The following is a 19,309-nucleotide window of genomic DNA, read 5'->3' as shown; positions in this document are numbered from 1 at the left end:
CTCACTGTCCACACAACGTCCCCTTTAACTTTTCCTCTCTCTTTCCCTCTCTAACTTGGAAACATTAACAGGAAATCTGCCATTTGCAACCCTCAGACCAGGCTCAGACATTGCATTGCTTGGTAGATTCTGGACAGAACTGGTCAACAGATCAGAAGTTTTTGTCCCATCCACGAATACAGCTCAGGCATCCAACACAATTGAATGAAAGTACAATGAAAAAGAGAAAGAACATAGCGGTATCACAGATAGCAAATATCTTTAGATTAATCCCATATACTTTCAGCCTAGTATGCTTCATACTGCTCATAGTTGCCCTTATCAAAATCTAACTAAAGATGCACAGAAGTCATGATAAGTTATGGCATCTACTCATAACGCAGGTTTCAATCATGATGACATAGTTTCGGGAATTTGTCAGGCCTATTTGTCCTACAGGTAGGCCCGTGGCAGTGTGTAATAATTTAGGTAGGTCTACTAGTTTATGTAATAACACGTTTGTTGGATAACCTGCATCGCACCAGCTGGATCAAGAGAATTTACGGAGCCAATATTGTCATTTTGAGATATCCTTCCGCTGTACTATTTTTTTTCAATGACTTTGCATTTATTCTGCTGACTCTGCATGTCCCTTTCGAGCACACACCAAAAGCGGCCAACTATTCCCCTCAACATTGATTCTCCATAGGTTGTACGTGCCTTACATCCACCACCAGTCACCATTGCTGAAGTATATATGAGGGTCACCAGGGCAGGGCGGCTGTTGTGTCTTAGCGGATACAGGAACTTCAGAGCTTGCATCACCCGGTAGAGGCGGTTTGGTTGGCTGTGAAGGAGGCAGGAGCAGGGATAGGATAGTCGTATGAAATGCGCCTCTTAGTTTTTCATGCTTTATTGAAAGCGAGTAATTTTAACATAAAATCAGACACCTCGCGGTCCATTTATTTGTTTTCAGATTGTCCTGTTTTCTAACTTTTTTTCTGAACGGATATAACGAAGATCTAGCTACATCAATAGCCTACTGTTGGATTACTTGACGAAATAAATATACATTTGCGCGTATAAATATATGTATATATGCAATCGGTAGCCTATTCGTTTGCATTAAAGTTATCAACCTAAGCATCATCGTCGACTGCGATGCGCAGAACCTAGATTCAGTCAATGTGTTTGCCTCCGATAAATTGTTACACGTGTTGCAAAGTGCAAAGTTCTTTCATTAGCCTGTACTGGGCAACCTCAGCAGTGCAGTTCTTCTTCATAGACCAATCAGATATGAGTTGTAGTTGGTGCTAAAAGGTTACACGACGCTCTTATTCTCTCTCTCTCTATATATATTTTTTTTAGACTTTTACATTTCATTACCCCATTTTAGTATTTTACAAGATGTCGTGCCTTTTGCTTGGACTTATCAGAAGGTGAGTATATCTTAACATTTTGCCATTTGAAACTCAATCTATACCGAACAAAAATATAAACGCAACATGCAACAATTTCAAATATTTTACTGAGTTACAGTTTATAATAAGAACATCATTATATTGAAATACATTCATTAGGGCCTAATCTATGGATTTCTAATGATTGGGAATACAGATATGCAGAATACAGATATGCAGAATACAGATATGCATAATACAGATATGCAGAATACAGATATGCAGAATACAGATATGCAGAATACAGATATGTTGGTCACAGATAAAAATGGTCCTCACAATGGGCCTCATGATCTCTAAATGGTATTTCTGTGCATTCAAAGAGCCATTGACAAATTCAATTGTGGTCTGTGTTTGGATGTACTGCCAAATTCGCTAAAATGACATTGGAGATGGCTCATGGTAGAGAAATGAACATTCAAATCTGTGGCAACAGTGCAGTCTGCATGCCAATTGCACATTCCCTCAACTTCTGTGGCATTGTGGCGTTTGACAAACTACACATTTTAGAGTGGCTTTTATTGTCCCCAGTACAAGGGGAACCTATATAATAATCATGCTGTTGATATGCCACACTTGTCAGGTGGATGGATTATCTTGACAAAGGAGAAATTTGTTCACAAAATTTGAGAAATATGCTTTTTTATGTGTATGAGAAATTTCTGTGAAAAAAAATTTCTTCTTTTATTTCAGCTCATGAAACATGGGACCAACACTTTACACACACACACATATATATATATGTATATATATATATATAATATTGTTTTTCACTGTATTTCCTTGTTGACCAACCATGGCAGAGTATAGTGTAGCCTTCTCAGCAACATTATGGTTTTTCAACATTTTAGAAACTGCAATGGTAGCCTAAAGATGGTATTAAATTAGTTTTCATGAATTAATAATATCCCTATCGTGGATAGGATACTTTACCCAGTTGTTATTGCTATCTCACTCAAGATATTGTATGTCTGTTGGCAGCAATCCTAAGCAAACATCCTTCTTACGATAGGGTATATATTTATGGCGGCAAACTAACTCAGGGAATACACACACCCTGCAATATCAGAGAAACATCGTAACCTAATATCAAGGATACATAAACAACAGATTAAATGTCCACAAACTAAGGTTTTAAATGTTCCCATTGTAGAATGGAAGGTCCTATTGAAGAATTTGAGGAAGCACTGAAATGCGAAGCAGTGAGCCATTCATCATCTACAACTTGATTATCAGTTCTGCAATAGTGTCAGACATATAGCACAGCACACACCGAGAACTCTGTGTCTTGGTTTGTGTTAGGCAGATTTGGAAGTGCACAAATCTGACCATCCATATTTCAAAAGCTGTTTGCCTCTGAGATAGAAAATGACGGAAAGAATTTTAAGATCCTGTTATAACAAGTGAGAGAGACAGGACGACCCAAAGAGACATGTCCCTCATTTTGAATCTCTTACGTTCCTCCTTCACAACTCTTTCTCTAGGCTTTGGTGACGTCACACGGAGACTAAAAAAACGTAAATGTGAGCTGTCTTGAGTGCATCTTGTCTTGACAGTCTGGAGAGGATCTATGTCCATGTGTCTGTGCATTTGTGATTGGTGCATGAGTGTTGATACACAATCATAGTGCATTATGGGAGTTAGGAGTTTTAATGACTTCTGCATGTATATGCATGGTGAATGAATGTATTTCCAGTGTGCATGTGCTACGTGCATTTCTGCTCAGTTCCTGAAAATTCCTTGTGGACCAAGCTATTAACATTCAAAATGGGGGAGGGGGGGGGGGGGGGGGTGTGTGTGGTGCATGGTGATTGGTCTACGTTTTTGTCCTGGTGTAAATGAGACAATGCAAAGCTCAACCGGGACCCAAAGAGAAGGCCACGGGGTTGAGAAATGATACATTGTTATGGTCATCGTTGTGCTCACATGTTTATCTCTCCCTAAGTCAGGATAACACTGTAGCCTATTCCTGGTTTTCCATTCAGTTTCACAGAAATGTCTGTGGGCGCCCCACAATGGGAAAGCAGGGTGCGCTGGTAATTGAATATAGCTTATGTTTTTGGTGAGCTACATTGCAAAATGACACAGGCAGACTTGTACTCTTTAAGTTGAACTGTGCTGCTATGGTACTTGTAGTTGGAGCTGGGACTTTTTGCCACACCCTTCAATGGAAACGTATAGAGCTTATACAGTACATATGAACTCATGTTACATGTTCAGCACATTCTCTTTCCTTTAAAAAAAATATGTTTTTTTCTTTTCTTGTAATATTGTGCAGCTCGTGTACAGTTTAGATGTTTGCATGACAGAATAAAAGCTCCTGCATTATGCTCAATAGATTTTCAGTGAAGTCTTCTTTTTTTAAGTGGCCTGAAGCATGGCATTCTACAAGGTGGAAAGCCTAACCTTTCTCCTCTCCTGGTTCATTTTTTATTTTTTTTGTCTGCTTGCTTGCTCTCTCCCAGTCTGAGGTTTCTCAACACACATCTGGTCGACTGCATGCAGAAATGTGTCACTTATAAGAGACTTCATGAACCGGAGAAGATCTTTTAAGACGATGTATCATCATGTAAAGGGTTACACAGTGTTTTAAATAACACTTGTTCCCTGTGATGTTGGGCAATAATTGTTCTTGGCAATATGCCATTTTTCCATCCACAACATGTTATCTTCTCAGTTTGCACCTATAGGGCACTGGGCAACCTTTAACCTTTCCTTTAGAAATGGCCGTTATGTACACGTCAAGTTTAATGACACCAACGATGCAGCCAATTGGGGCTGGCGGCGGGCTAGCACTTTTACCAGGTAACAGGGAGCCTAGTGGTTAGAGCATTGGGCCAGTAACTGAAAGGTTGCTGGATTGAATCCCCGAGCTGACAAGGTTAAAAATCTGTCGTTCTGCCCCTGAACAAGGCAGTTAACCCACTGTTCCCCAGTAGGCCGTCATTTTAAATAAGAATTTGTTCTTAACTGACTTGCCTAGTTAAATAAATCAAAATCTTTCAACTAATAGAAAAGTGTTATTTTTGAATTTCAAGCCAAATAGTCAATGGACCTATAACCATGAGTTGGAATGTGAGTTCAATTGTAAATCAGCTCCTAGAGCCAAAGAGAGCCTTAATCAATCAGTTCCTAGACTTGTCAATAAAATTAGTTTAAAAAAGTTCAATTGAAGAGTGTATCTGAGAACCCATATCGTCATTCTCAGCCTTATTATTGATTGTTTTTCCTTTTTTTTGTGAAGCAATCGTGCCTGGTTTTTCTAGTCAGCTAGTCAGATTGCTCACGCATGTTGTAACTGATTGTGTTTATGAACACTGCTGAAACAACAGAAAGCCCCCCCCCCCCCCTACGTGCCCCTGCCATTATAAAGAGCTCTGAGCTGAAGTCTCAGGTTGCACTGCCCTGGACACAGTTTGCATTAGATTGCCCACTTCCTGCTACTTACTTACATTCTTACTTCGCATGAGGAAGAGCAGCAAAACCAAACCGCGTAGGAAGATGGCTGCTCTTTCAATGGCCTTTCCTCATGAAAGTCATTTGAGTTTTGAAGGTATGGGATATGTCTCCCGGACTTTTAAATCATGAGGAAGGAATATGTATGGATCATGAAATGCTGTTGTAGTATATGTTCAGAAGTAACACATTCACAGTGCTTGCCTTTGTTTGGGGAAACCCTAAAAAGTGCGATCTGAGAAGTGACAGTAGATTTGTCCATTACCGCTATGCATTATTGATGTGTGGATTATTCACCAGCACTAATAGTAGGACTACATTGTCCTCTAATCTGCTCTCCATTGAATTGCATCCCTGAAACAATACTGAAGAGGTTGATCGTGTGTCTTGCTACCATTATGCATCTCGCTACCCGGTATTTAAATGTCGTTTGTATTGTTGCCTATTTTGACACCAGATTTAAATTTGATATCCGTTTTGGATATTTGTTTATTTATTCATTTTTAAACTGCAAGTTTCTAAATTATGGTAATATTGCTCCTCTTACAACTGATATCATGTATATTATGGTACAGAATGTTTTTGAATACAGTTCACCTTCCTGTCAGCCTCCGTAACACACCCACTCTTACCTCCCGGTGTCTTGGTACAGACGGGGTGGAGTGGGGACATCCGTGGGGGTCCGCTCCTTAGCCTCGATCCCCTCCCTGCCTCCAGCGGTGGCTGACTTTGTGAAGAGGGCCGTGGATGAGTGCAAGCCTGCCAATGTGCATGTGGTGACTGGGAGCGCGGAGGAGTCCGCCCACATCCTAGCTGGCCTGGAGAAAGACGGCATGGTGAAGAGGCTACCCAAGTATGAGAACTGGTGAGTGTTGCCGTGGTCCCCTACCTACTCTATCACCGCTGTGATTGGTGGGACTCTGGCTCTCACACTGGTGAGTGTTGCCGTGGTCCCCTACCTACTCTATCACCGCTGTGATTGGTGGGACTCTGGCTCTCACACTGGTGAGTGTTGCCGTGGTCCCCTACCTACTCTATCACCGCTGTGATTGGTGGGACTCTGGCTCTCACACTGGTGAGTGTTGCCGTGGTCCCCTACCTACTCTATCACCGCTGTGATTGGTGGGACTCTGGCTCTCACACTGGTGAGTGTTGCCGTGGTCCCCTACCTACTCTATCACTGCTGGGATTGGTGGGACTCTGGCTCTCACACTGGTGAGTGTTGCCGTGGTCCCCTACCTACTCTATCACCGCTGTGATTGGTAGGGCTCTGGCTCTCACACTGGTGAGTGTTGCCGTGGTCCCCTACCTACTCTATCACCGCTGTGATTGGTAGGGCTCTGGCTCTCACACTGGTGAGTGTTGCCGTGGTCCCCTACCTACTCTATCACTGCTGGGATTGGTGGGACTCTGGCTCTGTATGTCAGGAAGCAGTAAGATAGTGAGCGAAGGTAATGTAGAGAAGAATATAATACATTAGCTGTGATTTTTCTGGTTAGTAAAGAATGCTTACGTTTAATATGTACATTATTGGGAGTACTAAGTCTATCAAACTAAGTAATCTGGCTTTTTAATCACTTTTTCCACTGTGGCCCTGAAGCTCATCAAAAGCCTGTTATTCTCACTCTACCATAAAGAATGATAAGAGAATTAATAGTCTGTTTATGGCCTTTATCTCTGCAGCTGGCTGGCACGTACAGACCCCAAGGACGTGGCTCGGGTGGAGAGTAAGACTGTGATCGTCACCAAGAACCAGAGGGACACCATCCCTATCCCCGATGGGGGGGCTAAGAGCCAGCTGGGCAGCTGGATGAGCGAGGGTGACTTCCAGAAGGCCAGACAGGACCGCTTCCCAGGCTGCATGGCAGGTAGTGGACTGTACACAACCCTCCTCTCCTTCTGGACTCTCTGGAGGTTTACACCATCCCGTCTATAGTTTCAGCTGTCCACACTATATAAATAGTCTGTAATGGAGTGTTAATTCTTCAGTCAAATTGGGTTCATCACTTTTTTTTAATGCTTGGGCTTAAACCTCAACGTTGAGTCGAGTGTTATAGTGTCATACCACTGAAGTCTAATTAGACAGTGAGAGGGCCAGTAGTCATTAAAAGATCAAATGGTCGAATTTAGGATTACAATGTAGTGTTAAATAATTATCTAAAAAGGGCCCAAAAAAAATTGCGGACACCAACTCTTTTAATCAGATAACTGAGACTTGGTTTCTAATGTAAAATAATGTCTAACTCTCAATGTTTTATTTAAATGAACATCCTCATTCTTCCTCAGGTCGAACCATGTACGTGATCCCCTTCAGCATGGGCCCGGTGGGCTCTCCGCTGTCTAAGTTTGGCGTGCAGGTGACAGACTCCCCCTACGTGGTGGCCAGTATGGGCATTATGACGCGCATGGGCACCCCCGTCATGGACAAACTGGCACAGGGGGCAGAGTTTGTACGCTGCCAGCACTCCCTCGGTCGACCCCTCCCACTGAAAGGTACCATTTCACAGAGGCCTTCTCTCGATCTGCTGTCACGCATCGCATCCCTTACATAACCATACACATCCTGCTTTATGCCATACAATTGCCTCACTTCATTTCGTCTCTCCATTTACTCTAATTCCATTCACTGCTTCTATATTCATTCATCCCTCCATCACCATTATCCTCCCATGGTCCCCCTCCTCGCTCCCAGCTCCCCTGGTCAACTCGTGGCCGTGTAACCCAGAGAAGGTGCTGATCTCCCACCTGCCAGACACCAGGCAGATCCTGTCGTTTGGCAGTGGCTACGGAGGCAACTCCCTGCTGGGGAAGAAGTGCTTTGCCCTGAGGATCGCCTCGCGCATCGCCAAGGACGAGGGCTGGCTGGCCGAACACATGCTGGTGAGAACGGGGAACTGATAGGGGTGCACTGAATTCCCTTTTTTGGAAGGGTTCCGATAGGAATACTGTACCTTAGACAGGAAAAGCAGACTGGAATATCTGTTCCAGATGTATCTGTTGCCAGATACATATCCACAGTCAGTACCTCATACAGTAGCGGGGAGTAGTTAGTTCATCTCTTGTGACGTTCCTACGTTATGGGAGAAACTACTCAATGCAACACTCTCTGTCTGTCTGTGTCTGTCTCTCTGTCTGTCTCTCTGTCTGTCTGTCTCTCTCTCTGTCTCTCTCTCTGTCTCTCTCTCTGTCTCTCTCTCTGTCTCTCTCTCTGTCTCTCTCTCTGTCTGTCTCTGTCTCTCTGTCTGTCTCTCTGTCCTCTCTTTTCTGTCCCTCCTCCCCCACCAGATCCTGGGCATCACTAATCCTCAGGGAGTGAAGCGCTACGTGGCGGCGGCATTTCCCAGTGCCTGTGGGAAAACTAACCTGGCCATGATGAAGCCTGCGCTGCCTGGCTGGACTGTGGAGTGTGTAGGAGACGACATCGCCTGGATGAAGTTCGACAGTCAGGGTGAGGGGAGGGATACACACTCAACACACACTGACTAGTGCAGACTCGACCCGTAACGTACTAGTACAGACTCGACCCGTAACGTACTAGTACAGACTCGACCCGTAACGTACTAGTACAGACTCGACCCGTAACGTACTAGTACAGACTCGACCCGTAACGTACTAGTACAGACTCGACCCGTAACGTACTAGTACAGACTCGACCCGTAACGTACTAGTACAGACTCGACCCGTAACGTACTAGTGCAGACTCGACCCGTAACGTACTAGTGCAGACTCGACCCGTAACGTACTAGTGCAGACTCGACCCGTAACGTACTAGTGCAGACTCGACCCGTAACGTACTCGTGCAGACTCGACCCGTAACGTACTAGTGCAGACTCGACCCGTAACGTACTAGTGCAGACTCGACCCGTAACGTACTAGTGCAGACTCGACCCGTAACGTACTAGTGCAGACTCGACCCGTAACGTACTAGTGCAGACTCGACCCGTAACATACTAGTGCAGACTCGACCCGTAACGTACTAGTGCAGACTCGACCCGTAACGTACTAGTGCAGACTCGACCCGTAACGTACTAGTGCAGACTCGACCCGTAACGTACTAGTGCAGACTCGACCCGTAACGTACTAGTGCAGACTCGACCCGTAACGTACTCGTGCAGACTCGACCCGTAACGTACTCGTGCAGACTCGACCCGTAACGTACTAGTACAGACTCGACCCGTAACGTACTAGTGCAGACTCGACCCGTAACGTACTAGTGCAAACTCGACCCGTAACGTACTAGTGCAGACTCGACCCGTAACGTACTAGTGCAGACTCGACCCGTAACGTACTAGTGCAGACTCGACCCGTAACGTACTAGTGCAGACTCGACCCGTAACGTACTAGTGCAGACTCGACCCGTAACGTACTAGTGCAGACTCGACCCGTAACGTACTAGTGCAGACTCGACCCGTAACGTACTAGTGCAGACTCGACCCGTAACGTACTAGTGCAGACTCGACCCGTAACATACTAGTGCAGACTCGACCCGTAACGTACTAGTGCAGACTCGACCCGTAACGTACTAGTGCAGACTCGACCCGTAACGTACTAGTGCAGACTCGACCCGTAACGTACTAGTGCAGACTCGACCCGTAACGTACTAGTACAAACTCGACCCGTAACATACTAGTACAGACTCGACCCGTAACGTACTCAAGCTTTGAATTTACTGTCAGGCTATTCATTTCATGGTCAGACATTTTGTACAACCCATTGAAACTATAACCATCAACTCCCTCCTGTTTTAGAGTTCATTGTGCTTCCATCAGGAAAAAAAACCATTACATGCATCTCTGTCACTCACTGTCCTAGTCACTTTGTTCTCAGGTAAACTCAGGGCAATCAACCCAGAGAACGGCTTTTTCGGTGTGGCTCCTGGCACGTCCCTGAAGACCAACCCTCATGCCATGGCGACCATCGCCAAAAACACTGTGTTCACCAATGTGGGTGAGACCAGTGATGGAGGGGTGTGGTGGGAGGGACTGGACCCCCCTGCCGCAGGGGTCTCCCTAACCGACTGGCACGGCAAATCCTGGAAAGCAGGTAGAGTTGACTCACTTGGAGTGCAGTGGGAACCAACCTGAATCAGGTAGAGTTGACTCACTGTAGTGCAGTGGGAACCAACCTGAATCAGGTAGAGTTGACTCACTGTAGTGCAGTGGGAACCAACCTGAATCAGGTAGAGTTGACTCACTGTAGTGCAGTGGGAACCAACCTGAATCAGGTAGAGTTGACTCACTGTAGTGCAGTGGGAACCAACCTGAATCAGGTAGAGTTGACTCACTGTAGTGCAGTGGGAACCAACCTGAATCAGGTAGAGTTGACTCACTGTAGTGCAGTGGGAACCAACCTGAATCAGGTAGAGTTGACTCACTGTAGTGCAGTGGGAACCAACCTGAATCAGGTAGAGTTGACTCACTGTAGTGCAGTGGGAACCAACCTGAATCAGGTAGAGTTGACTCACTGTAGTGCAGTGGGAACCAACCTGAATCAGGTAGAGTTGACTCACTGTAGTGCAGTGGGAACCAACCTGAATCAGGGTAGAGTTGACTCACTGTAGTGCAGTGGGAACCAACCTGAATCAGGTAGAGTTGACTCACTGTAGTGCAGTGGGAACCAACCTGAATCAGGTAGAGTTGACTCACTGTAGTGCAGTGGGAACCAACCTGAATCAGGTAGAGTTGACTCACTGTAGTGCAGTGGGAACCAACCTGAATCAGGTAGAGTTGACTCACTGTAGTGCAGTGGGAACCAACCTGAATCAGGTAGAGTTGACTCACTGTAGTGCAGTGGGAACCAACCTGAATCAGGTAGAGTTGACTCACTGTAGTGCAGTGGGAACCAACCTGAATCAGGTAGAGTTGACTCACTGTAGTGCAGTGGGAACCAACCTGAATCAGGTAGAGTTGACTCACTGTAGTGCAGTGGGAACCAACCTGAATCAGGTAGAGTTGACTCACTGTAGTGCAGTGGGAACCAACCTGAATCAGGTAGAGTTGACTCACTGTAGTGCAGTGGGAACCAACCTGAATCGGGTAGAGTTGACTCACTGTAGTGCAGTGGGAACCAACCTGAATCGGGTAGAGTTGACTCACTGTAGTGCAGTGGGAACCAACCTGAATCGGGTAGAGTTGACTCACTGTAGTGCAGTGGGAACCAACCTGAATCAGGTAGAGTTGACTCACTGTAGTGCAGTGGGAACCAACCTGAATCAGGTAGAGTTGACTCACTGTAGTGCAGTGGGAACCAACCTGAATCAGGTAGAGTTGACTCACTGTAGTGCAGTGGGAACCAACCTGAATCAGGTAGAGTTGACTCACTGTAGTGCAGTGGGAACCAACCTGAATCAGGTAGAGTTGACTCACTGTAGTGCAGTGGGAACCAACCTGAATCAGGTAGAGTTGACTCACTGTAGTGCAGTGGGAACCAACCTGAATCGGGTAGAGTTGACTCACTGTAGTGCAGTGGGAACCAACCTGAATCGGGTAGAGTTGACTCACTGTAGTGCAGTGGGAACCAACCTGAATCAGGTAGAGTTGACTCACTGTAGTGCAGTGGGAACCAACCTGAATCGGGTAGAGTTGACTCACTGTAGTGCAGTGGGAACCAACCTGAATCAGGTAGAGTTGACTCACTGTAGTGCAGTGGGAACCAACCTGAATCAGGTAGAGTTGACTCACTGTAGTGCAGTGGGAACCAACCTGAATCGGGTAGAGTTGACTCACTGTAGTGCAGTGGGAACCAACCTGAATCAGGTAGAGTTGACTCACTGTAGTGCAGTGGGAACCAACCTGAATCGGGTAGAGTTGACTCACTGTAGTGCAGTGGGAACCAACCTGAATCAGGTAGAGTTGACTCACTTGGAGTGCAGTGGGAACCAACCTGAATCAGGTAGAGTTGACTCACTGTAGTGCAGTGGGAACCAACCTGAATCGGGTAGAGTTGACTCACTGTAGTGCAGTGGGAACCAACCTGAATCAGGTAGAGTTGACTCACTGTAGTGCAGTGGGAACCAACCTGAATCAGGTAGAGTTGACTCACTGTAGTGCAGTGGGAACCAACCTGAATCGGGTAGAGTTGACTCACTGTAGTGCAGTGGGAACCAACCTGAATCAGGTAGAGTTGACTCACTGTAGTGCAGTGGGAACCAACCTGGGTTGGTCCTGTGGTCGTGTTCAATTATTATTTATTTTTATTTTTAATACAAATTAAATATATCTTGGGAGTATTATAAGCTATTTTACATTACTTTTCACAATGCAAATAGTTTATTATCATAGTAATAATAATAAGCCCTTTAAGCTGGAATCTTTAAATGAAACAATGTTTTGGTAAAAAGCTGAGTGATGGACCTGGAGAAATGTAACCACTCTCAAATTCAAAGCAAGAGCTATGTATGCAAGGACTGCCCATCAAATATATTGAAATAATAGTTTTAACCTTGTGTTGAGGCTATACAGTGTTTGTTTACATTTACTTTGTTTACAAACATTGGACAAGTTTCTACTGTATTTTGGGTTTTGATACTCACAGTGCGGCAGGGTAGCCTAGTGGTTAGGGTGTTGGACTAGTAACCGGAATGTTGCAAGTTCAAATCCCCAAGCTGACAAGGTACAAACCCACTGTTCCTAGGCCGTCATTGAAAATAAGAATTTGTTCTTAACTGACTTGCCTAGTTCAAAAAAGGTAAAAATAAAAAGTCGAATGTCACGGCCCTGACCGGCTGTGGGGAAAACAACCTGTGGTTACCTAGGTTACCACATTGGCTCACAGCAAATACTTGACCCTTTTTAAATGCAGTTTTTTTGTTATCTGCTTTTTTTTTAGTCAATTACAAAACTACATTTAAGAGAAGTACAAGATGACTTTTTCAACATTACTTGCTCCCGAGCATTCTCACTACTTAGATTCATGTAATATTGACTGTAGGGATTCCTTCATGCCCCTTTTCATGAAGGTGCTAACAGCCACGTGACTGGAACATTAAGCTAAACAAGACCAACAACACAAACAAACAGACTATACAGCCAGTGAGTGGAGTTACAAATCGACTAAAACAAGTGAATTGTCTTACCTGTGATGAAATGTTCCCCACACCCATAGATATGTGTAGCCTACTTGGACATCGGGTCCCCACATTTCCCACGCCGAATAACCTGTAGCCACAGGGCTCTTGTCGCAGGCTTCATTTCCCTATGTGGGAGCATTGCCAACCGTAGGTCAGGATCTTTGACCTGCTTACATGTACATTGAACAATGAAGTTGTCTCTTTTACAATGGGGTTCAATGGGAAATAATGTTTGTTTTCCCCAATTTGTGGGTTTAGTCGAGGGAGAATTACATCTTATGCCGGGAATATCGACTTGGAGTATGGGGTATGACAGTTGAACGAAGCTCATGAGGATTATATTCTTCAAGAATTACTGGGTATATATCATTCATTTATAAGTCCCAAAATAGATGTACATTCACTGCTAAAATGGACTACTGAGAAATTTGATGTAAAAAAAATATATCTGCGACTCGGCAAATAAATGGTGGTCCTTGAGCTTTTGGCTGTGATTTGCTGGTCCTTGAGCTTTTGGCTGTGATTTGGTGGCCCCCCTGAACCAGAAAGGTTGGGAACCTCTGCTGTAGGTCTTAATAGTGACACCTGGTGACACGGCATGATACTATCCTTTTGTTGTCATTGGTTTGAGAAAGTACTGCATCACTTTTCTACTGCTGTCTCTTTCTAAATCACCACAAGGCATTTATCCATGAATCTCTATTAGTGTTAATTATAATGCAATCATGTTTCTAAGTGATTTATTTACATACAATCAAATCAAAATGTAATATACATGTTAATGTCCTAATACTATTCATTTCTAACAGTAATAATGTGTTCCAATCATATTCACCCTTTTTCTCTTCCTCACAGGAGACTCTGGCCCGTGTGCTCATCCCAACTCCAGGTTCTGTACCCCGGCGGCCCAGTGCCCCATCATCGACCCCCAGTGGGAGAGTGACGAGGGTGTGCCCATCGACGCCATCATCTTCGGGGGCAGGAGGCCAGAGGGTGAGTGGCCTCTACTGATCCAATGACTAAAACATTGGTTTAGTAGGCCATCTATGATTGCCACTATATATTTTCATACTAGCATCTAGTGTTGTAGCTGGTGTTGTAAATTATACAGTTTTGGTTAATGTAACGAGAACAAATACAAATGATTCCCTATGATGACTGAATTGACATTCTTATCCAATGTGTCACTTTGGGACACTGTTACACTGTTGCTCTGACCTCTGTTTCCCAGGAGTCCCTCTGGTGTACGAGTCGTTTAACTGGCGCCACGGTGTGTTTGTAGGAGCCTCTATGAGGTCTGAGGCCACAGCAGCTGCTGAGTACAAAGGTACAGTACCTCATTAACCACATTAAAGAGCTTGTCAAAGTTAATTCAATCATTTAATTCATGTTTCTGGCTCCCGAGTGGCAGCGGTCAATGACACTGCATCTCACTGGTGGTTCGAATCCAGGCTATATCATAACCGGCCATGATTGGGAGTCCCATAGGGCGGTGCACAGTTGGCCCAGCGTCATCCTGCTTTGGCCGGTGTAGGCTGTCATTGTAAATAAGAATTTGTTCTAAACTGACTTGCCTGGTTAAATACAGAACAGTTCTAACATTTAAGTGGATAGGAGCTGTCTAGAGTAGACGGTACAAACCTCTCTAAGGTTAATATCACCTGATATGATGGTATACTGTTGTCCCTGATTCCTCTGTGATAATGTAGAAAACCATGACCTTTTGAATAAAATACTTGTTTTTTTCTCCAGGCAAGGTTATCATGCACGACCCCTTCGCCATGCGCCCCTTCTTCGGCTACAATTTCGGTGACTACCTAGCCCACTGGCTGAGCATGGAGACCCGCAAGGGCGCCACCCACCTGCCCAAGATCTTCCATGTCAACTGGTTCCGGAAGGACCCCACGTCGGGCTCTTTCCTCTGGCCGGGTTTCGGTGACAACGCCCGCGTTCTGGAGTGGATCTTCAAGCGCTGCAGCCGTGAGAGGGAGGACGAGGCGGCCAAGAAGAGCATGGTGGGCTGGGTTCCACTGGAGGGAGCCATCAACCTGCAGGGACTGGGCAGCAAGGTGGACATGGGTGCCCTCTTCGACCTGCCCAAGGCCTTCTGGGAGAAGGAGACCCAGGAGCTGAGGGCGTACTTTACCCAGCAGGTGGGAGCCGACCTCCCCCAACAGGTGGAGGGAGAGCTGAAGGCTCTGGAGGACAGGGTCAGGAATTGAGAGGTGGAGGGACCAGATGGTTCAGAGAGAGAAGAGAGAAAGTATTGACTATTGGACATTATACTACGCTGATGCTGCTATATGGTAGTACTGACAAAAAATTACTAACAAGCTAATTTCAATTTTTTGTGGAAACTGCTTTGCCTATATGTGGGTAGATGTAAACCAAAGTTTCTAAATTGTAAGAAAATACAATGAGATGATGTGACTGCATCACTGAAGAATGCAGTTCATGCTACCACACCCTGTCAGTGGCTCTATCAGTAGGTTTTAGGTGATGGAACAGAATCGGTGTTTAGCAGTACCTTGTTGACATCTTGCAAAGAAGTACAAAGGTATTGGATGTTTACAAGCTTTAGCCCAAATAATCTAATCTAATCAGGACAAGCTTAAATATCCATATTCATTTAAACATTTTTAAACAGCATTTTTTGTCACTTTTGTATTGTTTCCAATAAAAATGATTATGAGCTAATGTTTACACATGAGATATGTAACATGTTGGAACAATAAAAATGATTTAATGTGAAGGTTTTTATTACAGTGCAATTAATAAACAACCTAAAATTCAGCCTCAATTGTGTCTGTTGATCAATAGCAAACATAACTTACATAACTCCCCAAAATATATACATTAAAAATGTGTAAGTAATGGTAATATTTAAGATGAATAAAGTTCAGATTCAGTTTAGAGTGATTCATATAGTGTTCATCATATTCATATATTTGACCTTTCTGTTACATGATTTCCAGTGTGCTGTAACACTTGGGTTGATGGTCACTAGACTCAATGCTGTATGTTGTGGATTATCAATCAAATGTATTTATAATTCCCTTCTTACATCAGCTGATGACACAAAGTGCTGTACATTAACCCAGCCTAAAACCCCAAACAGCAAGCAATGCAGGTGTAGAAGCACGGTGGCTAGGAAAAACTCCATAGAAAGGCCAGAACCTAGGAAGAAACCTAGAGAGGAACCAGGCTCTGAGAACCAGTCCTCTTCTGGCTGTGCCGGGTGGAGATTATAACAGAACATGGCCAAGATGTTCAAATGTTCATAGATGACCAGCATGGTCAAATAATAATAATCACAGTGGTTGTCGGGGTGCAACAGGTCAGCACTTCAGGAGTAAATGTCAGTTTGCTTTTCATAGCTGATCATTCAGAGTAACTCTAAACTCCTGTTGAGAGGGATTGACGCCAGACTGGAGGAACAAACACCAGCCTTTGGAACTGATTCTGTAGTAGTTAACAAACCACTGCCTTTTGTTTTGACTTCCTACAAGCATCTCAGGCTGGTGTTTACAGAACATGTGTTGGTCTGATTAGGAAATAAAGGGACTGTCTCCAAGAGGATGGTGTTTACAGAACATGTGTTGGTCTGATTAGGAAATAAAGGGACTGTCTCCAAGAGGATGGTGTTTACAGAACATGTGTTGGTCTGATTAGGAAATAAAGGGACTGTCTCCAAGAGGATGGTGTTTACAGAACATGTGTTGGTCTGATTAGGAAATAAAGGGACTGTCTCCAAGAGGATGGTGTTTACAGAACATGTGTTGGTCTGGTTAGGATATAAAGGGACTGTCTCCAAGAGGATGGTGTTTACAGAGCATGTGTTGGTCTGGTTAGGATATAAAGGGACTGTCTCCAAGAGGATGGTGTTTACAGAACATGTGTTGGTCTGGTTAGGATATAAAGGGACTGTCTCCAAGAGGATGGTGTTTACAGAACATGTGTTGGTCTGGTTAGGATATAAAGGGACTGTCTCCAAGAGGATGGTGTTTACAGAACATGTGTTGGTCTGATTAGGAAATAAAGGGACTGTCTCCATGAGGATGGTGTTTACAGAACATGTGTTGGTCTGATTAGGAAATAAAGGGACTGTCTCGAAGAGACTGGTGTTCACAGAAATCATGTTAGTCTGATTAGGGTATAAAGGGCTTGTCTCCAAGAGGCCAGTTACATATTTTCTCTGCTTCTATACTAGATGTTGTCTCCCTGATGCAACTTGTATTAAACCTGATTGATTTATGATTAACTTTATCAACGACTTTTCATTTGTTCACAGACGCGCAAATATCATACCCCCAATACATGCTAACCTTTCACCATTGCAATGACAGGGGAGAGTATGGTACAGGGTAGTCCAGGTAATTGAGGTAACATGTACATGTAGGCAGGGGTATAGTGACTATACATAGATAATAAACAACAGCATAAAAAGAGGGGGGGGGGGTCAATGCAAATAGTCCGGGTAGCCATTTGATTAGCTGTTTGGGGGCCTTCTGAGTGGCACAGTGGTCTAAGGCACTGCGCTGCAGTTGCTGGCTGTGCTGCTAGAGATCCTGGCTTGAGTCCAGGCTCTGTAGCATCCGGCCGCAACCGGGACACCCATGGGGTGGCGCACAATTAGCCCAGCGTCGTCCGGGTTAGGGGAGGGTTTGGCCCACAGGAATGTCCTTGTCCCATCGCGCTCTAACGACTCAAGTGGGTGGGCCAGGTGCACGCTGACACGGTCGCCAGGTGTACAGTGTTTCCTCTGACACATTGTTGTAGCTGGCTTCCAGGTTAAGCAGGCTTTGTGTCAAGAAGCAATGCAGCTTGGTTAGGTCGTGTTTCGAAGGACTCACGGCTCTCGACCTTTGCCTCTCCTGAGTCCGTAAGGGAGTTACAGCGATAAGACAAGACTGTAACTACCAATTGGGGGAAAAAATTGTTAAAAAATGTAATAGAATAAAATAAATATGTATCATTAAACAAAACAAAAATAAATAAACATTTTCAGGGCCTTCCTCTGACACCACGTGGTATAGAGGTCCTTGATGGCTGGAAGCTTGGCCCCAGTGATGTACCGGGCCATACACACTACCTCCTGTAGTGCCTTGCATTTGGAGGCTGAGTAGTTGCCATACCTGGCGGTGCAGCTGTAGAACATTTTGAGGATCTGAGGACCCATGCCAAATCTTTTCAGTCTCCTGGAATAGGTGTTGTTGTGTCCTCTTCATGACTTTATTGGTGTGTTTGGACAAGGATAGTTTGTTGGTGATGTGAACACCAAGGAACCTGAAGCTCTCAACCTGCTCCACTACACTGCCCCGCTCGGGCCCTCCTTTTCCTGTAGTTCACTATTCTCTCCTTTGTCTTGAGCATGTGGAGGGAGAGGTTGTTGGACTGGCACCACACTGCCAGGTTTCTGACCTCCTCCCTAGACTGAACAAGGTTTTTCTCTAGTTTTGCCTGTGCTTAGCTCTATTCCATTTATTTTTCTCCTAAAAAACTTGATGACAAGCATACCCATAACATATTGCAGCCATCACCATGCTTGAAAATATGAAGAGTGGTACTCAGTGATATGTTGTGTTGGACATATAATTATTTTCTTGTCCAAATGTTTTGCAGATTTACTTTAGCGCCTAATTGCAAACAGAATGCATGTTTTGTAATATTGTTATTCTGTACATGTTTCCTTCTTTTCACTCTGTCATTTAGGTTTGTATTGTGGGGTAAGTAAAATGTTGTTGATCCATCCTCAGTTTTCTCCAATCACAGCCGTTAAACTATGTAACTGTTTTAAAGTCACCATTGGTGACTCAGTGGAGGCTACTGAGTGGAAGACAACTCATAATAATGTCTGGAACGGAGCAAATGGAATGGAATCAAACACATGGAAAACATGTTGGATGTATTTGGTACCATTCCACCTGTTCTGCTCCAGTCATTACCACGAGTACGTTCTCCCCAATTAAGGTGCCACCAACCTAGTGTGGGTGAAATCCCTGTGCAGTGTTTTTCCTCTCCGGCGACTGAGTTAGGAAGAACTCCTGTACCTTTGTCGTGATTGGGTGTATTGATAAACCGTCCAAAGTGTAATTAATTAATTCACTATGCTCAAAGGGGTTTTCAATGTCAGATTTATTTTAACCCATCTACCAACAGGTGCTCTTCTTTGTGATACATTGGAAAAGCTCCCTGTCTTTGTGGTTGTATCTGTTTGAAATTCGCTGCTTGACTGAGGGACCTTACAGATAATTGGATGTGTGGGGTACAGAGATGAGGTAGTCATTCAAAAATCATGTTAAAAACTAGCATTGCACACAAAGTGAATCCATGCAACTCATATGAC

At 44.5% G+C, this 19,309-nt stretch overlaps 1 protein-coding gene across 1 annotated transcript; it reads left to right on the top strand.

Annotated features, from left to right (window-relative positions):
• The first annotated feature begins 715 nt into the window (after positions 1–715).
• Positions 716–15,756, top strand: LOC123991401 (phosphoenolpyruvate carboxykinase, cytosolic [GTP]-like). The gene is made up of 10 exons (XM_046292969.1): positions 716–1,418; positions 5,548–5,760; positions 6,579–6,763; positions 7,182–7,388; positions 7,588–7,775; positions 8,181–8,343; positions 9,723–9,938; positions 13,819–13,956; positions 14,195–14,290; positions 14,716–15,756. Exons 1-10 carry the CDS (start codon positions 1,387–1,389, stop codon positions 15,183–15,185), a joined length of 1,908 nt encoding a protein of 635 aa, XP_046148925.1. The 5' UTR covers positions 716–1,386; the 3' UTR covers positions 15,186–15,756.
• The last annotated feature ends 3,553 nt before the right edge of the window (positions 15,757–19,309 follow it).

The sequence above is a fragment of the Oncorhynchus gorbuscha genome, linkage group LG12 (assembly GCF_021184085.1).
Source record: "Oncorhynchus gorbuscha isolate QuinsamMale2020 ecotype Even-year linkage group LG12, OgorEven_v1.0, whole genome shotgun sequence".
In the NCBI taxonomy this organism is placed as follows: Eukaryota; Metazoa; Chordata; class Actinopteri; order Salmoniformes; family Salmonidae; genus Oncorhynchus; species Oncorhynchus gorbuscha.
The sequence above is the reverse complement of the archived record's forward strand: the minus strand, read 5'-3'. Positions and strand labels throughout refer to the sequence as shown.